General features: G+C 51.2%; 1 protein-coding gene and 1 non-coding gene across 2 annotated transcripts in view; both read right to left on the bottom strand.

The window, feature by feature from the left end:
- ERGIC1 (endoplasmic reticulum-golgi intermediate compartment 1) overlaps positions 1–19,906 on the bottom strand; it is a 106,187-nt gene that overhangs the window by 43,113 nt on the left and 43,168 nt on the right. The window contains exons 2-3 of the mRNA XM_029219219.1: positions 12,009–12,070; positions 4,922–4,994 (exon numbers count right to left, since the gene is read on the bottom strand). Coding sequence (XP_029075052.1) covers positions 4,922–4,994; positions 12,009–12,070 — 135 coding nt within the window. The remainder of the gene's footprint in view (positions 1–4,921; positions 4,995–12,008; positions 12,071–19,906) is intronic.
- Positions 1,227–1,299, bottom strand: TRNAG-UCC. Its single transcript has one exon. It is a non-coding gene; the product is annotated as a tRNA-Gly (tRNA).

Below are 19,906 nucleotides of genomic sequence, written 5' to 3'. Positions count from 1 at the left end.
TCTCTACCCACCACACCTCAGGAGCTGCAGCATCCGCCTCCTTCCCACCCGCAGCTCTGCCCCGGACGAGGGCTCCCTGAGCGGCAGCAGAGAGCTCGTGCTCACAACCTCTGTTCGGGGCGGGGGGCGGGGGCACATTCCAGGTGGGGGACGCCAGACTGCGTCGGACTGCATGGGGGTCAGTAAGCAGTGGCCATGTAGGGAGAGAGGAAGAAAGGGACCAGGGAGGTTTGGGTGGGGGGAGAGTAGGTGGAATGTAACAGAGGGCCTTGAAATTCTAGGCTGAGGCGTGAGTCCAATGACATCTACAGAAAACAATTTTATTTGCTTTTAGAAGAGCACTTGAATACTTCAGATTCCTGCCCAAAGTCGCTGACCTCCATGCTTAATAATTTGATCCAATGGAAACTTACCCGGCAGTGTGGCTCGCAGTAAAGGGCTTGGGGTGGGAGTGGGAGGGGAGGGATGAGGTTATGCAAGCAAGCTCTCCGGGACCTTGAGTTTTAAATCCGGACCGTTCCAGGTGTAAGTTAGTGTACCTATTACCTACCAGGCAGATGTCCCCAAAGCATCTCTTTGCAGCCGCCTAGTCCTGCCCCCACCCCTTTCTCCAAAGCCATCACCCTGGGACACTCAGCCCCTCTGCCTTGGGTCATTGCCCAGCCCCCTCACCAGGCCTTGGACTCCAGGGTCACCCCGCCCCAAACCCATCTTTGCAAGAGGTGATCTTCCCGAGGCACGAACCCCATCCCATCACTCGATGCTCAGAAGCCTTCAGGCCTCCCATTGCTCTTCCATGTGATGACCGTGGCTCCCTACCCGGCCCTGGCTCACAATCCAGGCCTCAGAGTGGGTAAGCTGGGCTCCTAGGGAGCCATCGAGCTCCTCCTCCTGGCTAAGTTACTGGCCTACCCACTCTGGGCCTCCTACTAGAGCGTGTGAGGACACAGTTCAAGGTAACGTCCAAGTTCCAACTCGGTGGGCAATGGCTTCCCGCCTGTGAGGCCACCTCCCCCCGGAAGGGCGCATCCAAGTCTCCCAGTGAACTATTCTGACCGAAAAGCAGCAGCTGCCATGTCCGCGGGGCTCCAGAATGCTCTGGGCAGAAAAGGACGGGCTATGGGGGTCTGGGTACCAATGCTAGGCTTTGGTATCACACAGGCCTGGGTGTTTCTGTTTTTTTTTTTTTCCCTCCTGGCCACTCCCCGCAGCATGTGGGATCTTAGTTCCCTGACCAGGGATCGAACCTGTGCCCCATGCAGTGGAAGTGCAGTGTCCTAACCACTGGACCACCAGGGAAGCCCCAGGCCTGGGTTTGACTCTCGCTCTAACCACTTACTAACTGCACTGTGGTTTTAGCTTCCTGGTGCCTCAGTTTCCCCAGCTATAAAGTGAGACTAATGTCAGCAGCAGTACTTGGCTCAAGGGGTTTTGTGACCTTTAAGTAAGATGAGCATTGTAAAGGGCTAGCTTAGGTGGCTGGCATGGGGTTGCCTATTACAAATCACAACTGAAAAGTCTGAGTTGTATTAAGCTAGAAATGATCGATGGAGAGTTCCGGTTACTACATTTTCTTATTATAAATCCCCATCATGCTAATAATTAAGAGCAGCCAGAGCCTGGGGAGTCACAGACTGGAATGTTCTGTGGCCACGTTCTCTGAGGAGCAGGATGCCGCTCCCTTACAAACACAGAGCCTCAGAGCACCCTGGGGGGCCACTTTCCCAAGTATAATTAATGTCCAGGTTGAAGTCCCATCACCCAAACAGGTTTCCCTCCCCGTCGGGCCGGGCCAGAATAGCCTCTTATGTCACTGATAACCACAGGCCAGCGTTAGAGCAATGCTGATCCAACCAGAGGTGACCTCATTTCCTTGGGTTACAATCTCACGGCGGGGGTGGGGAGGCCAACCCACGGTGGTCACAAAACTGCCAGGGACGGCCAGCCACCCAGAAAAGGAAAAGAATTGTGACCTGCGGTCCTTCCCGGATCAGCAGGGCTTCCCGGGGGTCGGAGAAGCTTCTGACAGAGGAAGGACCCCAAGGTGCAATCCTCTGTCCTCTGGATTTTCCTGTGGAGCCCTCGCCCGCGAGGACGCCCTTTGGGCAACTCTTGCACCTTGGTCACAAGGCCGCAGAGAGAAAGGAGGCATTAGGGTCACCGCATCATCATGGATGGAGCCTCTGGCCCGGACAGGTCTCTCTTCTCACCCCCACTGCTCTGCCTCTCCCCAGCCCTCTCACTGCCAGTGGGGAAGTGCTTATTAGCCCAGGGCCAGACACAAGGCAAACACTGAATGAATGGCCCCTCTTCCTCTCCGGGGGTGTGGTGGGACCAGCATGTTCAGAATGCCCCCAGGAGCCAGGAAGTCCTGGAGAGGGAAAGGGGACAGAGCAGTGGGAACACACTGTGCTCTTGAGAAAGAAGTGAGTCCTGCCCTGGTAAACGGAGTGAGCTGTCCCGGCTTGCTCAAGTGCCTTGCACACAGCAGTGGGGTGTGTTGCAGTCACAAGAGTGGCTGCTGCAGTCACCTCCTGTTGTAGTCACCTCCGGCTGCAGTCACCAGCTCTGACGTCCAAATTCACCTGTCGGGGTGCTGCCTCGGCCCCCTGCCTCACTACTGGCTAAGCTGACGATCGGCCGAATGAACTGCCTCTCAGGATGTCAGCGGGAGGTGAGCGAGGCCCCTTCTTAACTCAAGGCGGGAGACAAAGAAACTAACACTCACAGAGTACGCATTACACGACAGGTGCTGAGTGGCCTTACAACCTTTTTCCCGTTAGGCAGGGAAGAAATATGAAATGAATAAATGCCTGAAGGGATATGGATCTTAAAGTATGTTAAGTGCCTTTGAAGGTAAATAATCTTGTTAAAGCCTCACAAAATATCCCATACCTTCTCTATCTCCTATCCTGCTTTGTTTTTCTTCCGAGCCCTTATCACTAATTGATACATTCCGTTGTGTTTGCTCGTGGACCATCTGTGTCCACCGCCTGCATTTTTGGCTTCTCTGAGCATGGAGTCACATGGTAGTGAATCGGACAGACCTGATGCCTGACCTCTGAGGGCTCAGGACCAAGGATGATCGCCATTAATCCATGGCAGTGTACAGAGCCTGGCCTGACTCGGGTCCACCTGCTCCATATTCTCCTCTCCCTGCCTGCCTCCTTTGCTCTAGCCACACCAGCTCTCTGTCTTCACATACACCAGGTAATTCCTGCCTTAGGGCCTTTGCACTTGCTCGTGTCCCTGCCTGGAATAGGTAAAGCCTTGCACCTGGCACCTGGGATACGGTCAGGGCTCCCTCCTTGTTGCCGTCACCTGGGTACCGCTTCTCACCTGGCTCAGAACATGAGAGGCCTGCACAGGAGCCCCCCTCCCAGGGAATGGGGCGTGACCTGGAGAGACCAGCAGGTGCCCGGCACACAGTAGGTCCTTCATAATGCCAGCAGGTCTCAATTTCTGGCTGCTCTCCCTGCTTCCACCTCCAAATAATGATGGGATGACCCGTGAAATATCCAGTGGCCCAAATGTGCACACTTGACTGGGACAGAGTCCAGGGGGAACAAAGTTCCTTGTCTGACCCCTGCCTGGTCAAGGAGTTATGTCTTGGGAGGCAAACAAGCTTCCCCAGGCCTGGAAGGAAGCCTTGCCTCTGATGTACCCTCTCTTGTTTGGCCAGAAATACTGGGACCCAGAGAGGTTTGGCAACTTGCCACCTGTCACAGAGCAGGTGGTAACTGAGCAAGGACCTGGCCCTGGATCTCCCAAGGCCTTGTCCAGTGCTCTTTCCAACACTCCATGAGGCTCCTGGGGCTTTGGTGCCATCAGGGTTAAAAACAGGATCAGACAGACAGGGAAGACAAATTCTCCCACGTCAGAGGAAGGCGGAAGCTATATTCAGAAACGAGTTGGGGCGGGGGGGGGGGGGGGCAAGTCAGTGGACAAATCCCCTCATCTCTCTGAGCCTCAGTTTCCTCATCTATAAAGAGGGGACAACTACCTCCCAGGGCTGTTTGAGGATTATGGCGGTAATGGTTACAGAGCAACAAGGACCATCTTGGGCTGAGCAGCTATGTTTTCAGTTTCCTATTGTCTTGTGGCTGACAGGGAGGCACAGGAAACTAAGAAATTCCATGAGTGCAAAAGAAAATTCCAGTGTTGGACAGGGGAGTGGGTGGCCAGAGCCCAGCCCCGTGATGACTTTCTGGGTTATGAACGTGGAAATGCAGAGGCTTGGAAGCCAGAGGTGAAGGCAGGAAGCTTCTGGGTCTAATTCATCTCAGAGGGGCATCTAATGAGGCTGTGGCTGAATAATTCCAATGGCATTCGGTGTTACACAGGCCCCAGAGCATTTACTAGGTTATCTGAACAACAGATGATTCTAGGAACTGGGGATGGATTCACAGTGCGTCAACCCGCTGCCAGGAAGCCCATGCTGACTCCTCACCCAGTGTGGGCCTAGAACAGGGAAGGGGGCTTGGTTGAGGGGGGCCAGGCTCCGATGTCAGAACTCCGCCCCCTCCACCGCCTTGGGTAGAAAGCTGCCCCCATTTTTCTCTAACTTCTTCCAGCTTTAACATCAAACGACCCTGGGATGACTCAGAGGGAAAAACGCTCACTGGCCAAACACAGGGACGGCAAACATCAGCAAATGATTTCTGTTCATCTGCGGACCCGGGAGGTGCCTCCCTGACCCCAGAAGGGAACCAGGGTTTTCTCTTCAGCTTTAACAAAGCAACGTTGGTTTCCGCTCTGGCTTTAAAACCCTTTTAAGAAACAGAGGAGTGACGGATGCCACAGGCTTGGAAACAGGAGGTAGAAGGTTCGGAGGTTTGTCTCCTTTGTAAAGCCCCTCTCTCTTTCCATCTGGGGTCCCCAGAAGCTCTGGAATGCCTCACCAGTGGGCGATGTAACTTACATTTCTGTCGTTATGAATCCGGTGAGCTCCGAGAGGAAAAGGAAGAGGATGAAGAAGCAGCAGCAGATAGAGACTGGAAGAAACAACACAGACACCCAGTTAAGGGTGGTGGGCAACGATGGAGGGAATCCAGCCCCCGGACCCTGCCCTCAGAGAAAAGTTGCTTACAGGGTGGGGGACAGAGGCCCACAGACCCTCCCCAAAGCCCCTTCTTACTCTTGGCCTCAATGTGAAGCAGCCCCACTGTCAGAAAAGTAGACCGCCTTTGGAACTGATCTGACCCTCCCGTGTGGACCTCCCCAGCCCCCCATGCCCGCAAATAGGCAGATCCTCCGAGGGGCCAGCCCGCCTTCCCTCCGTAACAGCATTCTCAGGCAGAAGTCAGTCAGAAAGTAAGGGCTGCAAATCGGTGGCCCACAGATGTGTTCTGTTTGAGAGAGCAGAATGGAGCTCCAGGGTCGGCCCACATCACCTGGATTTCTCTCGCCTGCCTGGCCCTTGATGAGATTGGATTTTGTGACCCTGGACTCGCTCCTTGGGGCAGGACATAACAAGTGCCCCAGGGGCTGGCCCTCAACTCACCTCCAGATACTCCCCCTACATCTAACCATCCAGCGACCTCGAGCCACGTGCTGTTCCCTAAATATGCTATGGTTCCTCTGTCTGGAATGTCCTTCCCCATCTTCCCTCCTCTTCCTTGGTCATCCTCTCTGCCTGGTGAACTCCTACTCACCCTCGCAGGTTGAGGTCCAACTCAAATGTCCCTTCTGGTGAGAAGCTCCCCCAACCCTCAGAGGTTGAGCTGGTCACTCTTTCCTCTGTGTTCCCAGCCTCTATCTGAACACCTTCCAAATGTGATCTGTGGCTCTCCCTTTCACTAGACTGATAGATACCCTGGAAGGCAAAAACTCCACAGCTCCAGTGCCTGGCCTCCACAGGAGGCAATAATAGGTTTCGTGTAAGGCAGGGAGCCAGCCCCCAGAATACAGAATAAGGGCTGAGTGTGCCTGACCTGGGTTCATCATAGAAGCATGTCGTGGGCAATGGCTCACACAGTGTGGTCCCACTACTCACGTGCTGTGTCCCTGGGTAAATTAAATTAACCTCTCTCTGCCTCAGTTTCCGCATCTGTAAAATGGCACCAGTAGTAGCACTTGCCTTATGGGGCTGCTTGAGAATTTCCACAACACAGAAACTGGACTTGAAATAGTGCCTGGCAGGTAATAATGGCTCAAGCATTAGCTCATTATTAGGATTTTCATCAGGGAGACTCTGGAGGGTGTGGTGATTTGGGGAAGGTGATTTGGCAAGTGGGTTGACCCTCAGTTTCCCACAAAGAAAAGTTCCCGGTACCACCTGCTGATTCGGCCACATTCTTGACAGTCTGTACCTGGTTGGCTGAGCCATCCTGACTGATGCTGAAACCAGGTTATTTGTCATTATCACCATCATTATTATCGTCATCATCTATCTACGGCAGAATGTACAGTCAAAGACACATCCTGGGCTCCCCTGGTGGCAGAGTGGTTAAGAATCCGCCTGCCAACACAGGGGACACGGGTTCGAGCCCTGGTCCGGGAAGATCCCACATGCTGTGGAGCAACTAAGCCCGTGCGCCACAACTACTGAAGCCCGTGCGCCTAGAGCCCGTGCTCCGCAACAAGAGAAGACACCGCAGTGAGAAGCCCGCGCACCACAACGAAGAGTAGCCCCCGCTCGCTGCAACTAGAGAAAGCCCGTGTGCAGCAACGAAGACCCAACTCGGCCAAAAATAAATAAATAAAATAAATAAATTTATTTAAAAAAAAAAGATACATTCAGAGGCAAGAAGGCAGAGAACAAGTGTTTGTGGGGCACCTACTACATGCCCTGCTGTGGGAGTGTTAACAGATGCCTGTCACTGCACACTCCCATGTGAAAGAGGGTATGAGCCCGTGTGGAGGGTGTAAAAATGGAGGCTCAGAGTGAGGAAGAGAGTGGCCCAAGGACACACTGGGTGGCAGGTGGGGGGTGGGGGTGGGGGTGAGGAGGGCTGGAACCTGAGCGGTCTAGAGCCAATGCCCTAAGAAAAGGAACCCCGAGACTCCAAGTGAAGGGCGAGGCAGGGACATCCCCAGAGTCCCCACCAAGCCTCCAAAACCACACCCAGACATGGGGCATACTAGAATGACTCCCCAGTTCTTCCGAACTTTGAAAAAGCTGTACAGGACAGAGTTTAAGGGTTTTACTTTTTCTTGGAAGAAGTAATACATGCAAGTGATAAGAAAAATCATCAAGCTGTATAAAAAGGCAAACTGTGTGAGTCTCTTTCTAACTCCCGACCCACAGCCCCCTGCCCAGAGGTACCACCCCTACAGCCTGTGTCCTGACACGGGCATACGAGTTTTTCCTAGTCTAATCAAACAGCATAATGTACACATGCTTTCTCTCTTTTTTTTAAATTAAATTCAATTTATTTTTTTTGCCTATGTTGGGTCTTCGTGGCTGCACAGGGGCTTCTCATTGCAGTGGCTTCTCTTGTTGTGGAGCATGGGCTCTAGGCGCATGGGCTTCAGCAGTTGCAGCACGTGGGCTCAGTAGTTGTGGCACGTGGGCTCTAGGGCACACGAGCTTCGGTAGTTGTGGCTCACGGGCTCCGCAGTTGTGGCTCGTGGGCTCTAGAGCGCAGGCTCAGTACTTGTGGCGCACGGGCTTAGTTGCTCCGCGGCAATGTGGGATCTTCCGGGACCAGGGATCGAACCCATGTCCCCTGCGTTGGTAGGCGGATTCTTAACCACTGTGCCACTAGGGAAGTCCCTGTAAACATGCTTTCAACCGTGCTTTGCTCACTCAGCAATCTATGTCTAAGCAGGTCCCACATCAGTTTATACAGAGTGGCCATGTGGCTTGTTTGTTTTCATGGCATAGAAGTTAATTTCAAATGTCTTCTCCAGCTGCTGAACAAATCCACTGCAGAAGACCAGCTGGCAATCCAAATTTCCCAGGCTCACATCCTTCCCCTTCTCACCTGCAAACTGCAGCTGTGATGCCTCCTGATAAAGAATCCTGCCAGGTGGGCAAAGCACCCTTCTCACTTGAAATCTCACACCTTTTATGACCCACGTTTCAGAGCCATTTTCACCCTTCCCACCCCACCTTCAAGCCCCAGCAACCCACAGGTTGCTGTAATGATGAACAGGCCCAAACTCGGGAGGTGTTTTTGAAGGTCAGTGATGACTTAGGCCAGTCCAGGTTTTCTAGCTGCCTTCCTTTCTCCAAGCCTGCAAACGGGCCCCAAACTTCTGACTCTATGCAGATCAGAGGTGGGGGTATAGGGATGGGAAGGCCTCTTTCTGAAACCTGCGTGTGTTGTCCCAGGCTTGGACCTAGCAGCTGGATAAGTGCGGAGTCTGCTCAGCTGAATCCGAGTGTCCAGCAGCCCATGCTGTGTGTCTGCTTCCCCTACCTTGTCCCCAGACTGGAAAGACAGAGACAATGTCTCAGCACCCCTGGGGCCTCAGGGTCTAGCGTAGTGCCTGGCTCAGAGAAGGTATGAAATAAATATTTGCTGAGTGAGTGAATGAATGAATAAAAAACATGAAGGCAGGTAGGAAGTATTTCCACCAGAAAAGCCTTCTGATACTGTAGAGTTTTTCAATCCATGTTTGGGCAAGATGCTCAGGCTCTGTGACTCCAGACTTCTTCTGAAACTGACTCAGGCACTGGACAGTAGGAATGTGACACCAGGAGGATGCTCGCTAGTGGGAGATCCGGTGCAGCCAGCAAAGGGGGCACCGGACCCAAGACCCAGACACCAGCAAGTGAAGCAATCTGTGTAAGGCCACATAAGCACTTCAGTGGAGAAGGCAAAATTCAAACCTCGACTTGTAAGTCTCCAGTGCCCTTGCTGGTTCCTTCAGTTATTAATAGCACTTACCGTGACGTCATGAAATGGTGTGTTTCTGTATCTGCCTGCCTGCTCAGCCATGTACTCTTCAAGGACAAAGACTGAAGCCCATTCATCAATTTGGTCCCAGGACATGGCACACGGCCTGGCCCCAGACCTGGCTGATAAATATTTGTTCACTAAATGGTAGCTAAGGGCTGGCTTCCCGTGCTCACGCCTTTCCTCTTGTGCAAGGGAACTTGCCCTCTCACACACTGTGCTTGAGACTGCAAATCAAACCACGTCCCCGGAGGGCCACTTGGCAGTACCTTCTACATTTCACAACGCACATGCCCTTTGACCCGGTAATTCCTCTTCTAGGAAAGTTACCTTACAGAAATAACCATACAAGGATACAAAAACATATGGACAAGGATGTCTATAACAGCAATAAGCTGGAATCAGAACGCCCATCCTCAGGAGGCTGGTTACATAAACCGCGGGTCGGCCAGATAATGGAAAGAAGCACATGGTGGCCGTTTACGTGCTGGTATGAAAGGTGTGCAGGATGTGTCAGTTAAAAAAGGGCAGGGAAGGACGGTGTGCCCAGTACGCTCCTGTCTGTGCTTAAAATGACGACACAGGTATTTCAAAGACTGAATATGTTTTTTTAAAAATTATAGAGGGATACAGACCTGACTGTTAAACATACTCGATAAGGGAGAGAACTGCAGAGCCTGCAAAGAAGTGGCCTGAGCTGTTGGTGGTAGGAAGGGGACAGGAAGCCTCATTGGAATTTTTGTGACCAGGTTCATAAACTAATTGAACGCGTAGATGAACAAGCCCTCTTCCTCTTATGTACCCCGAGTACCTTTTCCGTGGGGATCAATGCACAAAGTGTCACAGCTCCCGCGGTCACAGACCCTCATGGGCTGTGGGCTCCAAGAGGACAGTGATAAGAAGAGGTGCACGGTCCAGCACTGAGAGTTTGGCACATACCCCATACTTGACAGGCGTGATCACACTTAACCCCCAGATCAGAAAACTGAGTCTCAGAAAGGTGAAGTGACTTGCTCAGGGTCACCCAGCTGCTAAATGGGAGAATGAACCCAGCTCGGCCAGATCTGAAGCGAGCAGGACACGAATCCTGCTGCCTGGCTGCTCTGTTCTCTTCTCCGGGGATGTGGACAGCCAGACTCAAGAAGGCATCTGCAGCTTGGACGACCTAAGCTAGAGGCAGAGCCAGCTGGGGTGCAGGGATCCCCAAGGTCATCCCCTGACCTGATAAAAGCCGGCCCTGGGAAGCAGCGGTGGACTCCAAAATGACTGCCCGGCCCCAGGGCCCCGCTCAGGGGACAGTCCACGGGGAGGGTCCCTCTCCCACACCAAGCACTGGAGAGGCCCACCTCTTGCAAGCTGTGAAACTTCAGACAAGTCACTTCACCTCTCTGAGTCCATTTTCTCATCTGGAAAATGTGGGTAGAGCCTTCCTGCTTGCAAAGTGCTTGCGGTTTGTTTTTATATCTTTTAAAATAAACTTTATTGTGGAATAATAATAGACGCAAAGATAGTACAGAGAGTTCCCATCCGCCCTTCGCCCAGCTTCCCCTTATGTTAACATCTTACATAACCCTGGTATGTTTGTCAAGATGAAGAAATTAACATTGTCCAATACTGTTAACTATGCTACAGACTTATTAGATCACTCATTTCTCCGCCAGTGCCTGTTTTCTGTTCCGGGACCAGACCTGGTATCCCATTTTACATTTAGTCATCGTGTCCTTAGTCTCGAAACTGTGACGGTTCCTCAGTCTTTTCTTGGTTTTCAAGACCTTGCCACTTTCAAAGAGTCTTGGCCAGGTGTCCTGTAGAGGGTCTCCCAGGCTGGGGCTGTCTGCTGCTTTCCCATGATTAGACTGGGTTGTGGTTTTGGGGGAAGATCCCACGGAGGTGAGGTGCCCTTCCCATCAAATCCCATGGCAGGCAGCGGGCACGTGACAGCTACGTCAACCTCTTCCTCACCGGTTGATGCTAACCTTTGTCACTCGGTGACGGGGCAGGCTCTGGATGCCTCCACCATAGTTACTACTTCCTTTCCATTCTCTCCTCTTTCATAGTGAGTCACTAGCTCACACTCCAGGAGAGGAGAGTTGAGCTGTACCTCTCAGAGGGGGATATATTCATAAATATTATTTGGAATTCCTCTATAAGGAAGGTTCAACCCTTCCTTCCCATTTATTTAGATCAGTATATGGACTCCTGGACTTTTTTCTTAATTCTTTGGGTAACAAGCCAATAATGCCATTATTTATTGTGCTACTCAGATTGCCCTGTGTTGGTCTTTGCCCTCTTTCAGGCTGGCTCCTGTGGCCTGCTGACACACCTCCACCCCTTGCTTTTCCTCCGGGCATTTTTTTGCTTTCTGGCACAAGGTGTCCCAGGCTTATTTTGTACACTTCCTGTCCCAGCCCTGCAATCAGTCATTTCTCCCAGGAGCCCTGGGCCCTTTTAAGTAGAAGACTGGCATTCAGAAACCAAAATCTGAGTGAGAGGATTATTTTTTTAAACGGATAGAAACATCCTTATGTTAAAAACTCAAATAGTCTAAAAGGTGTGAAGAGAAAAGTCAGTCTCCCTCCAACCCATGAGCCCCCGTTTCCCCTCCCAAGGACAGCTACTCTTTTTTTTTTTTTTTTTTTTTAATTTATTTTTGGCTTCGTTGCTGACGTGGGCTTTCTCTAGTTGCGGCGAGCGGGGGCTATTCTTCGTTGCGGTGCGTGGGCTTCTCATTGCGGTGGCTTCTTTTGTTGCAGAGCACGGGCTCTTGGCACACGGGCTTCAGTAGTTGTGGCGCACGGGCTTAGTTGCTCCGCAGCATGTGGGATCTTCCCAGACCAGGGATCAAACCCGTGTCCCCTGCGCTGGCAGGCGGATTCTTAACCACTGCGCCACCAGGGAAGTCCCTGGGGCAGCTACTCTTGATGATTGATTTCTGGTGTCTCCTTTTAGAAACAGGTGATGCTATACCTTACAGCGTTACAGTGAGGACAGAGAAGAGCTGAGGGACTAGAGGCAGGGCCCAGCAAGATGCCCATCATTTCTTCCCTCCTCCTGTCTCTCTGTCTTCCCTCCCTGGCCCAGCATTTCTGCAGAGGGCGGGCAGGCACAGGTACGGAGAGTGGGGAGAGGGTTGGGAGCAACGGAGAGAAGGAGGCTACTCACTAATGGCCCCGGTGTACGTCGGCTGTGTGAGGTCCTTGGGCACCTTCCTGTAGATGTCAAACCTGTGGAGAGCAAAGGGGACGGGGTGAGGTGGGCGCAAAGGGCAGGTGTCAGGCAGCGGGGGAAATGGTGCTGGCTGGTGTGCCCAGCAGCCGCCATTCTTCCCCGAACCATTTCCTCCAAGAGGCCTGAAGGACGTCCCCTGCCCCCCATGGGATCCTGGCTCCCACACCTCCTTTGTCGCACTGCCTCACTACTTATTACCCCCTGAGACAGATGGCCTGGACCCCTCATCTGATTCTGGTTCTTGGTTGGTCTTGCCCCTAAGAGAATGTAAGCTCCATGAGGGCAGGGACCTTGTTAAGTGTTGTGCCCTGCCGTGTCCCCAGACCCTTGCTTGGGCCTGGGGCACAAGAGGCCCCTAGTAAGCACTGGGGGAATGAACTGAACCTGGGCGTTGGCTTTGTCTGACGCTGAAGGGAATGGGCAAGCGCAGTCTTTCCTGAGTTCTCTGACGGCGCTGCATTCTTGCCTGGCGTCACCTCTCCGCCCCCTCTTCCATTTCCTGTCTCTACCTCCTCTTGTTTCCACTCCCCCCTTCCCCAGCTTCTGCAGCCTTCTTCTTGGAGATTCTCCTGAACTCCAAGGCGGCAGGTTAACAGAAAATCCTGCCTGGGGCTGACATCGGCTCGTGACAGCCCTGGCTCCAGCTCACGTGGGTTTCTGCCCAGACACAGAGCAGAGGCCTTTTTTTTCATATGGATCCCACCACAGCAGACTGGTGGGGTGGTGGTGGAAGAACTGAGGGCTTTGGAGTCAGGCAGACGCGGGTGTAATTCTGGCCAGTTGTTTTAAGGGGTAAGGCCCCTAGAATCAGACTGCCCTGGGTTCAAATCTTGGCTGGTCTTCTTCCTTGCTGTGTGATGTCAGGCAAACGACGTCACCTCTCTGAGCCTCAGTTTCCTTTTCTGTACTACTACGAGACCCCGCCAGGCCCCTGAGTAGGGGAAAGAAACGTCAGCGGAGGAGCTGACACAGAGCGTTCCCAGGCACTTGGCTTCTTCCCCTTCACTTGATGAGCAAGCAGCTCTAAGTCCACAGCCCTTTCCCAGCTCTCTGGTGAAGAGGCTGGCAGCTCCGCCCTCCAGGGGTGATGGGCTGGCGGATGGCTCCTCTTGGGTGATTGGGAAACAAGGTTAGTGCCGTGCTAACCCCAATGCAATGACATGGAAATCTTGCATAAGATCTGATACTTGACTCCTGTTGCGTTCACTCTAATTACACGTAAAAGGTGCTTGGTTCCTCAAGACCTCAGAGGAGAAAACATTCCTATAGGCTGCAGAGCTAAAAGGTCTCACTTTCTCTCCCACCTGCTCAGCCACCAGTCTCCTGTGCTTAGGGCCCGAAGGGCACTAAGAACTGGGGCTGGGAGTGTGGTCAGGAGGGGTGGGGGCCTCATGTGACTCAACTATCCATACCTACTCACCTCCCTTATTCTGAAAATGCTGCCCACTTTACCTGTGGGAGGCATATTAGAGGAGACAGTACGTACTGGAGAGTTAGCCTGCCTGGGCTTAAATGTGACCCCACCACTGTGTGACCTTGGAAGTGTCAGTGAACCTCTCTGTGCCTCAGTTCCTCTGTCTGCAAAATGGGGGCAACAACAGTAACCATCTCACTGCATAGGGATTAGAACCAAATGACTTAGTGCATATAAAGCACTTAGAACCATGCCTGGCACCCAAAAGTACTATATCAGTATTTGCTGTTACTATGATTAATGTTTATTCGGCTGACATTTATGAGGACCTACTATGTGCTAGCCCTCTTTTAGGTACTAGAGACATGGAGGTAAAATCAGTCCTCAGCTCTGTGTACCTGTAGTTTAGCAGCAAAGACAAAGAGGGGACCAAAAAGGAGAACGCGGCGGTGCCCCACCATGGGGTTTGCTGGAGGTGCCAGATGAACCTGGAAAGGGCACCTGGGGTCATCTTGAAGCTTCCAGAAAGAGCTGATGTCTGAGCAGGAGGATGGGAGAAAGGGTAGGTGCAGGCAGAGACTGGTCCAGGTAGTAGGAACAGCAAGAGCAGAGACGAAGAAGAGGATTGAGCCTGACATGCTGGAAGGCTAAGTTTACCTGCCTGTGGTGCTAGGACAGGAATGGAGGGAGTGGATGCTGGAGAGGCAAGGGGGGCTTACAAGCCAGCTTCCTGGTCCAGTTAATACCTGGTTACTACCCTGGGCCCACAGCCAGAAACTGGGCCTCATGGTTTAATAAATATATGAGCCACCATTTCAAAACTGGGAGTTTTATGGGAAGTCAAAGGCTGTCCAGGGTAAGGAGCGGGGAGTGGCCTAGAGCAGAGTGTCTGAACCTGACAAGGGTGAGAGAGGGAGAGATGGGAGATGGTTGCATACAGGGGGGCTGATCAAATATATAAATACAGTGAGGATAATGGGGGCCGGGTGCCTCACTGTTAGGGAAGGGAGGTACACATAGAGAGAGAAGTAGAATAAACCCCATGGTGTTAGAGTGGAAATGAAGGTATTGCTGTGAATTCATGGTTTTCAGCATACACAAATAGAGAAACATCCCTGTGTGTGGACACATCACGTATACATTTATTTCCTAGCTCGTTCTATAGAGAGGGTGCAGGAACAGTGACAGCCAGACAGCAGTGAGCACATTTGGACCTCAAACCTTGGCTTCTAAATATCATTCTTTACTCAAAGGGATCAGGTCCTTGGAGAAATGGCTGATTCCAGGGCTGGGTAGGGAAAATGCAAGATGAGCTTGGAGTATCTTCTTATGTCAGAAAGCAAGAAAGAATGATGGGACGTATCAAAAGGACAAGAAGTCAGCTTAAAGGGGCTCCCACTGGCCAAAGAAGGGGCAATATAAGCATTAAAATCAACAATCACAGTAATAGATTATGAGCCGCTAGATAAAACAGGAAGCCAGAAATCTACATAGATGTAAATGAAGAAATAAGTAAATCAAGTCTGCTGAGGAATGGGATACTTCCATACCTTCTAAGTAGTCCCCCCCCGCCCCCGCCAATCTTTATGAATCATAAAGGGAAAAAGGTAACTTTACAGAGGAGAAACTTGACAGACATCACCGTAATCGAGTGACCAAAGGGAGTATCGCCAGCAAGGAGACACATCATGTACCTCCTGATATGAAGTACTGGGGAGGGCACCCCGTCACTCCTGTGGGGAACTTGCTCAAGTGTACAACCTCGGATGAAGTATGAGAAAACATCAAACAAATCCCAACCAAGTGTCATGCTACGAAATGACTGGCCAGCGTTTGTCAAAAGTATCAAGGACACGAAGGCCAAGTAAAGACTAAGGAACTATCAGAGATTGGAGGAGACTAAAGAAATGTGACCGCTAAACCCTGCAGGCTGTCCTGGATCAGAGAAAGGACATCAGTGGGACCACTGATGGGACTTGAATAGGATCTGTAGATTAGTTAATAGTACTGTAGAATGTTCTTTTCCTGGTTTTGAAAATGGTTTGGTTATATAAGATGTTATATAATGTTATATAACGTTTAAGGAAGCCTGGGTAAAGGGCATATGGGAAGCCTTTGTACTCTTTCCGCAATTTTTTGGCGAGTCTTCACTTATTTCAAAATGAAAAGTTAAGATCTTTTTTTAATTTAATGAAAAAAATTTTTAAAGCTTAAGCGGGAGATTTCATGTAAAAATCCCACCCAGCTTGCTTTCTTTGTGTATGTTTGGTCCCTATAGGCATCAGAATTTGAGATGCTGGCTTAACAAATGTTGGCCAGGTGTGCTGGGTGTCAGGCAGAGCGTGTCTTTGTCAACAGAGGGAGGGGAGATGAAGGCTGAGCGAACAAAGGTCTAAGAGAGGAGGCGAGACTCGGACAAAACTATAGGAGGCAATGGCAATCAAAGAAGGTAGGTGCTCCGGAAAGAGTAAATGACGCAAACCAAAATCACTGCCATCCCACGTGGGGTGTGTTCCCACGTATATTTGTATTTAAGTCTCATCTCACAGTAACTCTGCCAGATACTGATATCCCATTTTTCCAGGAAGAAAACTAAGGCTCAGCCATAAGCAACTTGCTCAAAGTCAGCAAGTCAATTTAGCAGAGCTGGGATTCATACCCAAGTCTGGGTCCATAGGCCACTGTCCTTCCACTGCCCTGTACTTATGGGAATCAGTTTAGAGCTCATTTATTGGTAAACTGAAGTCTCAAGGTTTTGCTTATTTGCTTTTCTGAAGATGCTGCCCCAGAGCAGATGGGGCTCTCTTGGAAAACAGGGACCAGCGCAAAACACATTAATTCATTCAACAGGTATTTACTAAGTACCTACCAGCAGTGCTCTAGACGGTGGGAAAATGAAAGTGGTCAAGGTAGACATGGCCCCTGCCCTCATGAAACTGCTGGTCTAGCAATGCTGTTGGCTCCTCGAGAAGGGCCACCTAAACAGAAGGTTCTCTGATAATGATTCCATTCCCATGCCGCAAATCCAAGCTGGGGAGTGGTGGTAGGGTAAAGGGATAGCTGCAAAGGACCCTGGGTTCAGAGCTGACCACAAGCCAAGTGAGTCAGCAGTGAATGTCACTAAGAAAATGGGCCATCGGGAGGCTGGTGAGAACCCAGGCATGTGACAGATCAGGAAGTCAGCCATCGTCTCTGGCTCACATTAGTCAGCCCCTCACTGCGGCGATGTGGTGATGCGATTAGATGTGGCCACCCACTGTTAAGAGAATGTAGAGGAAAGGGTAAGGAGAAAGGGGGAGAGGGGAAAGGATGGTTAGTGTACATCTAGTGTGTGCTGGACTCATGCTAGGCCCTGGGCCGACATGTTCTCATCTAATTCTCTCAGCCAACTTGTGAGTTGGGGATTGTTATCCCATTTTACAGATGAAGCTCAGAGGCTGCTGACTTGGCTAAGCTCTCACACCTATGAAGTGTCACAGCAGGGATCTGAATCCAGGCCTAATTTACATTCTTGTTGCTTTTCCCAACGATGTGGGGATAAACCAGGACCATTTGGGTGGAAAATACTTCTTAGGAAGAAAGATTAAAGAATTGGAATTGCTTGGCCTTAAATAGAGAAAGCTAAAGGATAGATTCTTTATGTTTGTCAAAAAATGCTCTTTCCCTGTCCTCCCCCTAGACTGTGAGTTTCTCACGGGAAGAACCTGGGCCTCCTTGCTGCCCAGCCCTGCCCAGTCCAGGCCCTTGGGGAACTGATCTGAACGAATGGGTCAATGGATGAACCTATACAAAGATAAGGTCCACTGGCTGGCCCCATAAACAAGATTAAGATGAAATGGATGGTGGGGAAGCTGAGTGATGGGTCCTCAGGGGTTCCTTGTACTGTATTTAGACATGTTCACTTACAAAAAAGGCAAAATGCACTTAAATGAAAGCAAGAAAACAATCAACTGGACTTAAGAAAGACTGAGCTAGATGCCAGAAGAATGGGAGCAGTGCCCAGAGCCAGGTGGACCATAGGTTTGTCACCTGTTGGAACAGGACCCAAATGCGGAGACCCCAGGGGACCTCCTGCCTTCACCACGCTCTGCTGTTGGGTCTAGAAGGCGTTCTGAGATCACTGTGTCCAACCCATTCATTTTACAGAAGAGAAAACAGAAGCCCCAAGAAGGAGTGACTCACCCAATTCAAGGTATAATTAAACACAGAGTATTTAAAACAAAAACAAGCCAATAAAAAGCTTGTGAAATCCTTGTTATCTCATGCTCTTGAAATGTCATATGCTACTGACTTTCAACCAGGTGCAATCTGGGCCCCCCAGGGGACGTTTGGCGATGTCTGGAGATATTTTTGGTTGTCACCCGGGGGAGTGGGTGGTACCCAGCAGGTAGAAAGCCAGGGAAGCTAATGCATCCTACAATCCTACAAGGCACAGCCCCCTACAACAAAGGATACCAGCCCCAAATGTCCACGGCACTAAAGTTGAGAAACCCTGTTGTAGGCAGAGAAAACCTTCCCATGCGGGAAGCTCATTTTCCCACTGAGCCTATGCTCTCTACACAGAGACGCCTCCAGTTGCCTCTGCTCCGTCTGGGTGAAGTCATGGCCGTGGCCTTGATCGCCCCTGCGGTCTTTCCCTGTCCTTTTCCGCTCTGTGCCTGAGAAGGCACACTTGGAGAGACCTGGGCAAAGGAACCCCCAGGGAAGAAATAAAGTCCCCCTGAATTTGTGACTTCTTATAAAGGTGCAGTAAGTACGAGTGTCACCATCTGAATCAAAAAGGTGCTCGATCCGTGCCTCTAACTTCATTGTAACTCAGGATCAGACAAATTCCTTAGGATAAAATATATGTCAACATCAGAACTAGAAGTCGATGAGAATATAGGATTTACTTAACAGAAATTCACTGTACAGGCCACATCTAAGCCTACAGAGCGAGGGACGGCTGCATAACCTCACCCAAAATAAACACGCATAAGTCTTCTCTTGCTCCCAAGCAAGGAAACTGCCCCTGGAAATCTCTGACTAATGGATTTCTTCTGTAATTTCTTTTCATAGCAGAATGCCTCAACTCTTGCTATTTTAAATTTTGCTGCTTGGGACCTCACTTCTCCCCTGCTCTTGAAGACAAATCTCAGATCGCCCTGTGGTTCGCCATGTGTGGGCGGCCACCAGGCAGGCGCTCGTGATGTCACTGTTTCCACGGCCTAATGAAATTAGACGCCATTTAGGAGCAAGTCATTGGAAGTGGTGGGTCACTCATCCCAAAAATAGTCAGTGAGGCTTTAGTTGGTTCTTTGGTCACCCCTGCCCACCAGCCTGTCAGAGCCCTCGGTGTCAAGCCCAGGGAGTTGGGTGAAAAATGTGCTTGTTGGTTCACTTACTCATCTCTTCCACCTTACTGAGAACCACTGGTGTGTGTGCACATGCACGTGTGTTGAAGGGCACACAGGGGTTAACAAATGGACGCACCAGAGCCTAACGCGGCTGGGAGAGAACCGTGCAAGCACCAGTTCTAATCAGCCCCAGAATCACTCTCACCGCCCCCGAATCCTGTCCTTGACATTCAAACTACGACTGAGCTCACACACCACTCCTCCCTCTGTCAGAAGGATGGGGAAAACATCTGTCTGTTTCCAGCCCAGATGGAGGAGCTTAGAGGGGGGAATAATAATAACAATAGCAATCACAGCTACACTGCTACTGTCCCCATTGTGAGGGATCACGGTGCACCCGGCCTTGGACTTGGACTGTCCATTCATTAGCTCACATCCTCTGTACAGCCCTGTTCAGTGGATACCAGCATCCTCCCCATCTCACTTGCCCAAGATTCCGGGCCAGGATTCGAACTACTGCAGTCTGGCCTCAGGACCTCTGCTCTGTCCACTGTACCCATGCCTGTCTGGGACAGGGAGACGGGCTGGGAGCGGGAGGCATAGAGGCCTGTATCTGCAGGAGGGCTGGGTGATGATGCTCTGTGTACACAGTACTAACACGCACACAGTTCTCTCTCCAGCCCATCCCCTGTGGCTCTCTCCCTGAATCTCGGTGCCCTTGTGAAGGTCACTCGTCTACAGGGTGACCTCCCAGCTTCAATCGCCTCCACCTGTGGCCTCTCCTGTCTCAGAATACCCTCTCTGACCACAAAGCCCTGGCCAAAGGGAAAGAGGAGTACATTTGACTGCTGAGCTTCCAGAAGGCCCCTCTCAAGGCAGCCTTCCCCACCTTCCTGGGCGCTGTGGACGTATACATTCCCGGCACAGCTCCGAGACGGCTGCAGGGTCTTCCGCTCTTGCTGGGCTGGGACAGTCAGGTTTGTTCTTGAATCCACTGTGGGTCGTGCGGGGCTTGGCCCATTAACGGTATTCAGTAAATTCCAGGTGAAAATATAAAATGACGTAGGCACAGGGCTACTCAC

Source organism: Monodon monoceros, unplaced genomic scaffold, assembly GCF_005190385.1.
Source record: "Monodon monoceros isolate NGI ecotype Baffin Bay Population unplaced genomic scaffold, NGI_Narwhal_1 Super_Scaffold_12, whole genome shotgun sequence".
Lineage (NCBI taxonomy): Eukaryota > Metazoa > Chordata > Mammalia > Artiodactyla > Monodontidae > Monodon > Monodon monoceros.
The sequence above is the reverse complement of the archived record's forward strand: the minus strand, read 5'-3'. Positions and strand labels throughout refer to the sequence as shown.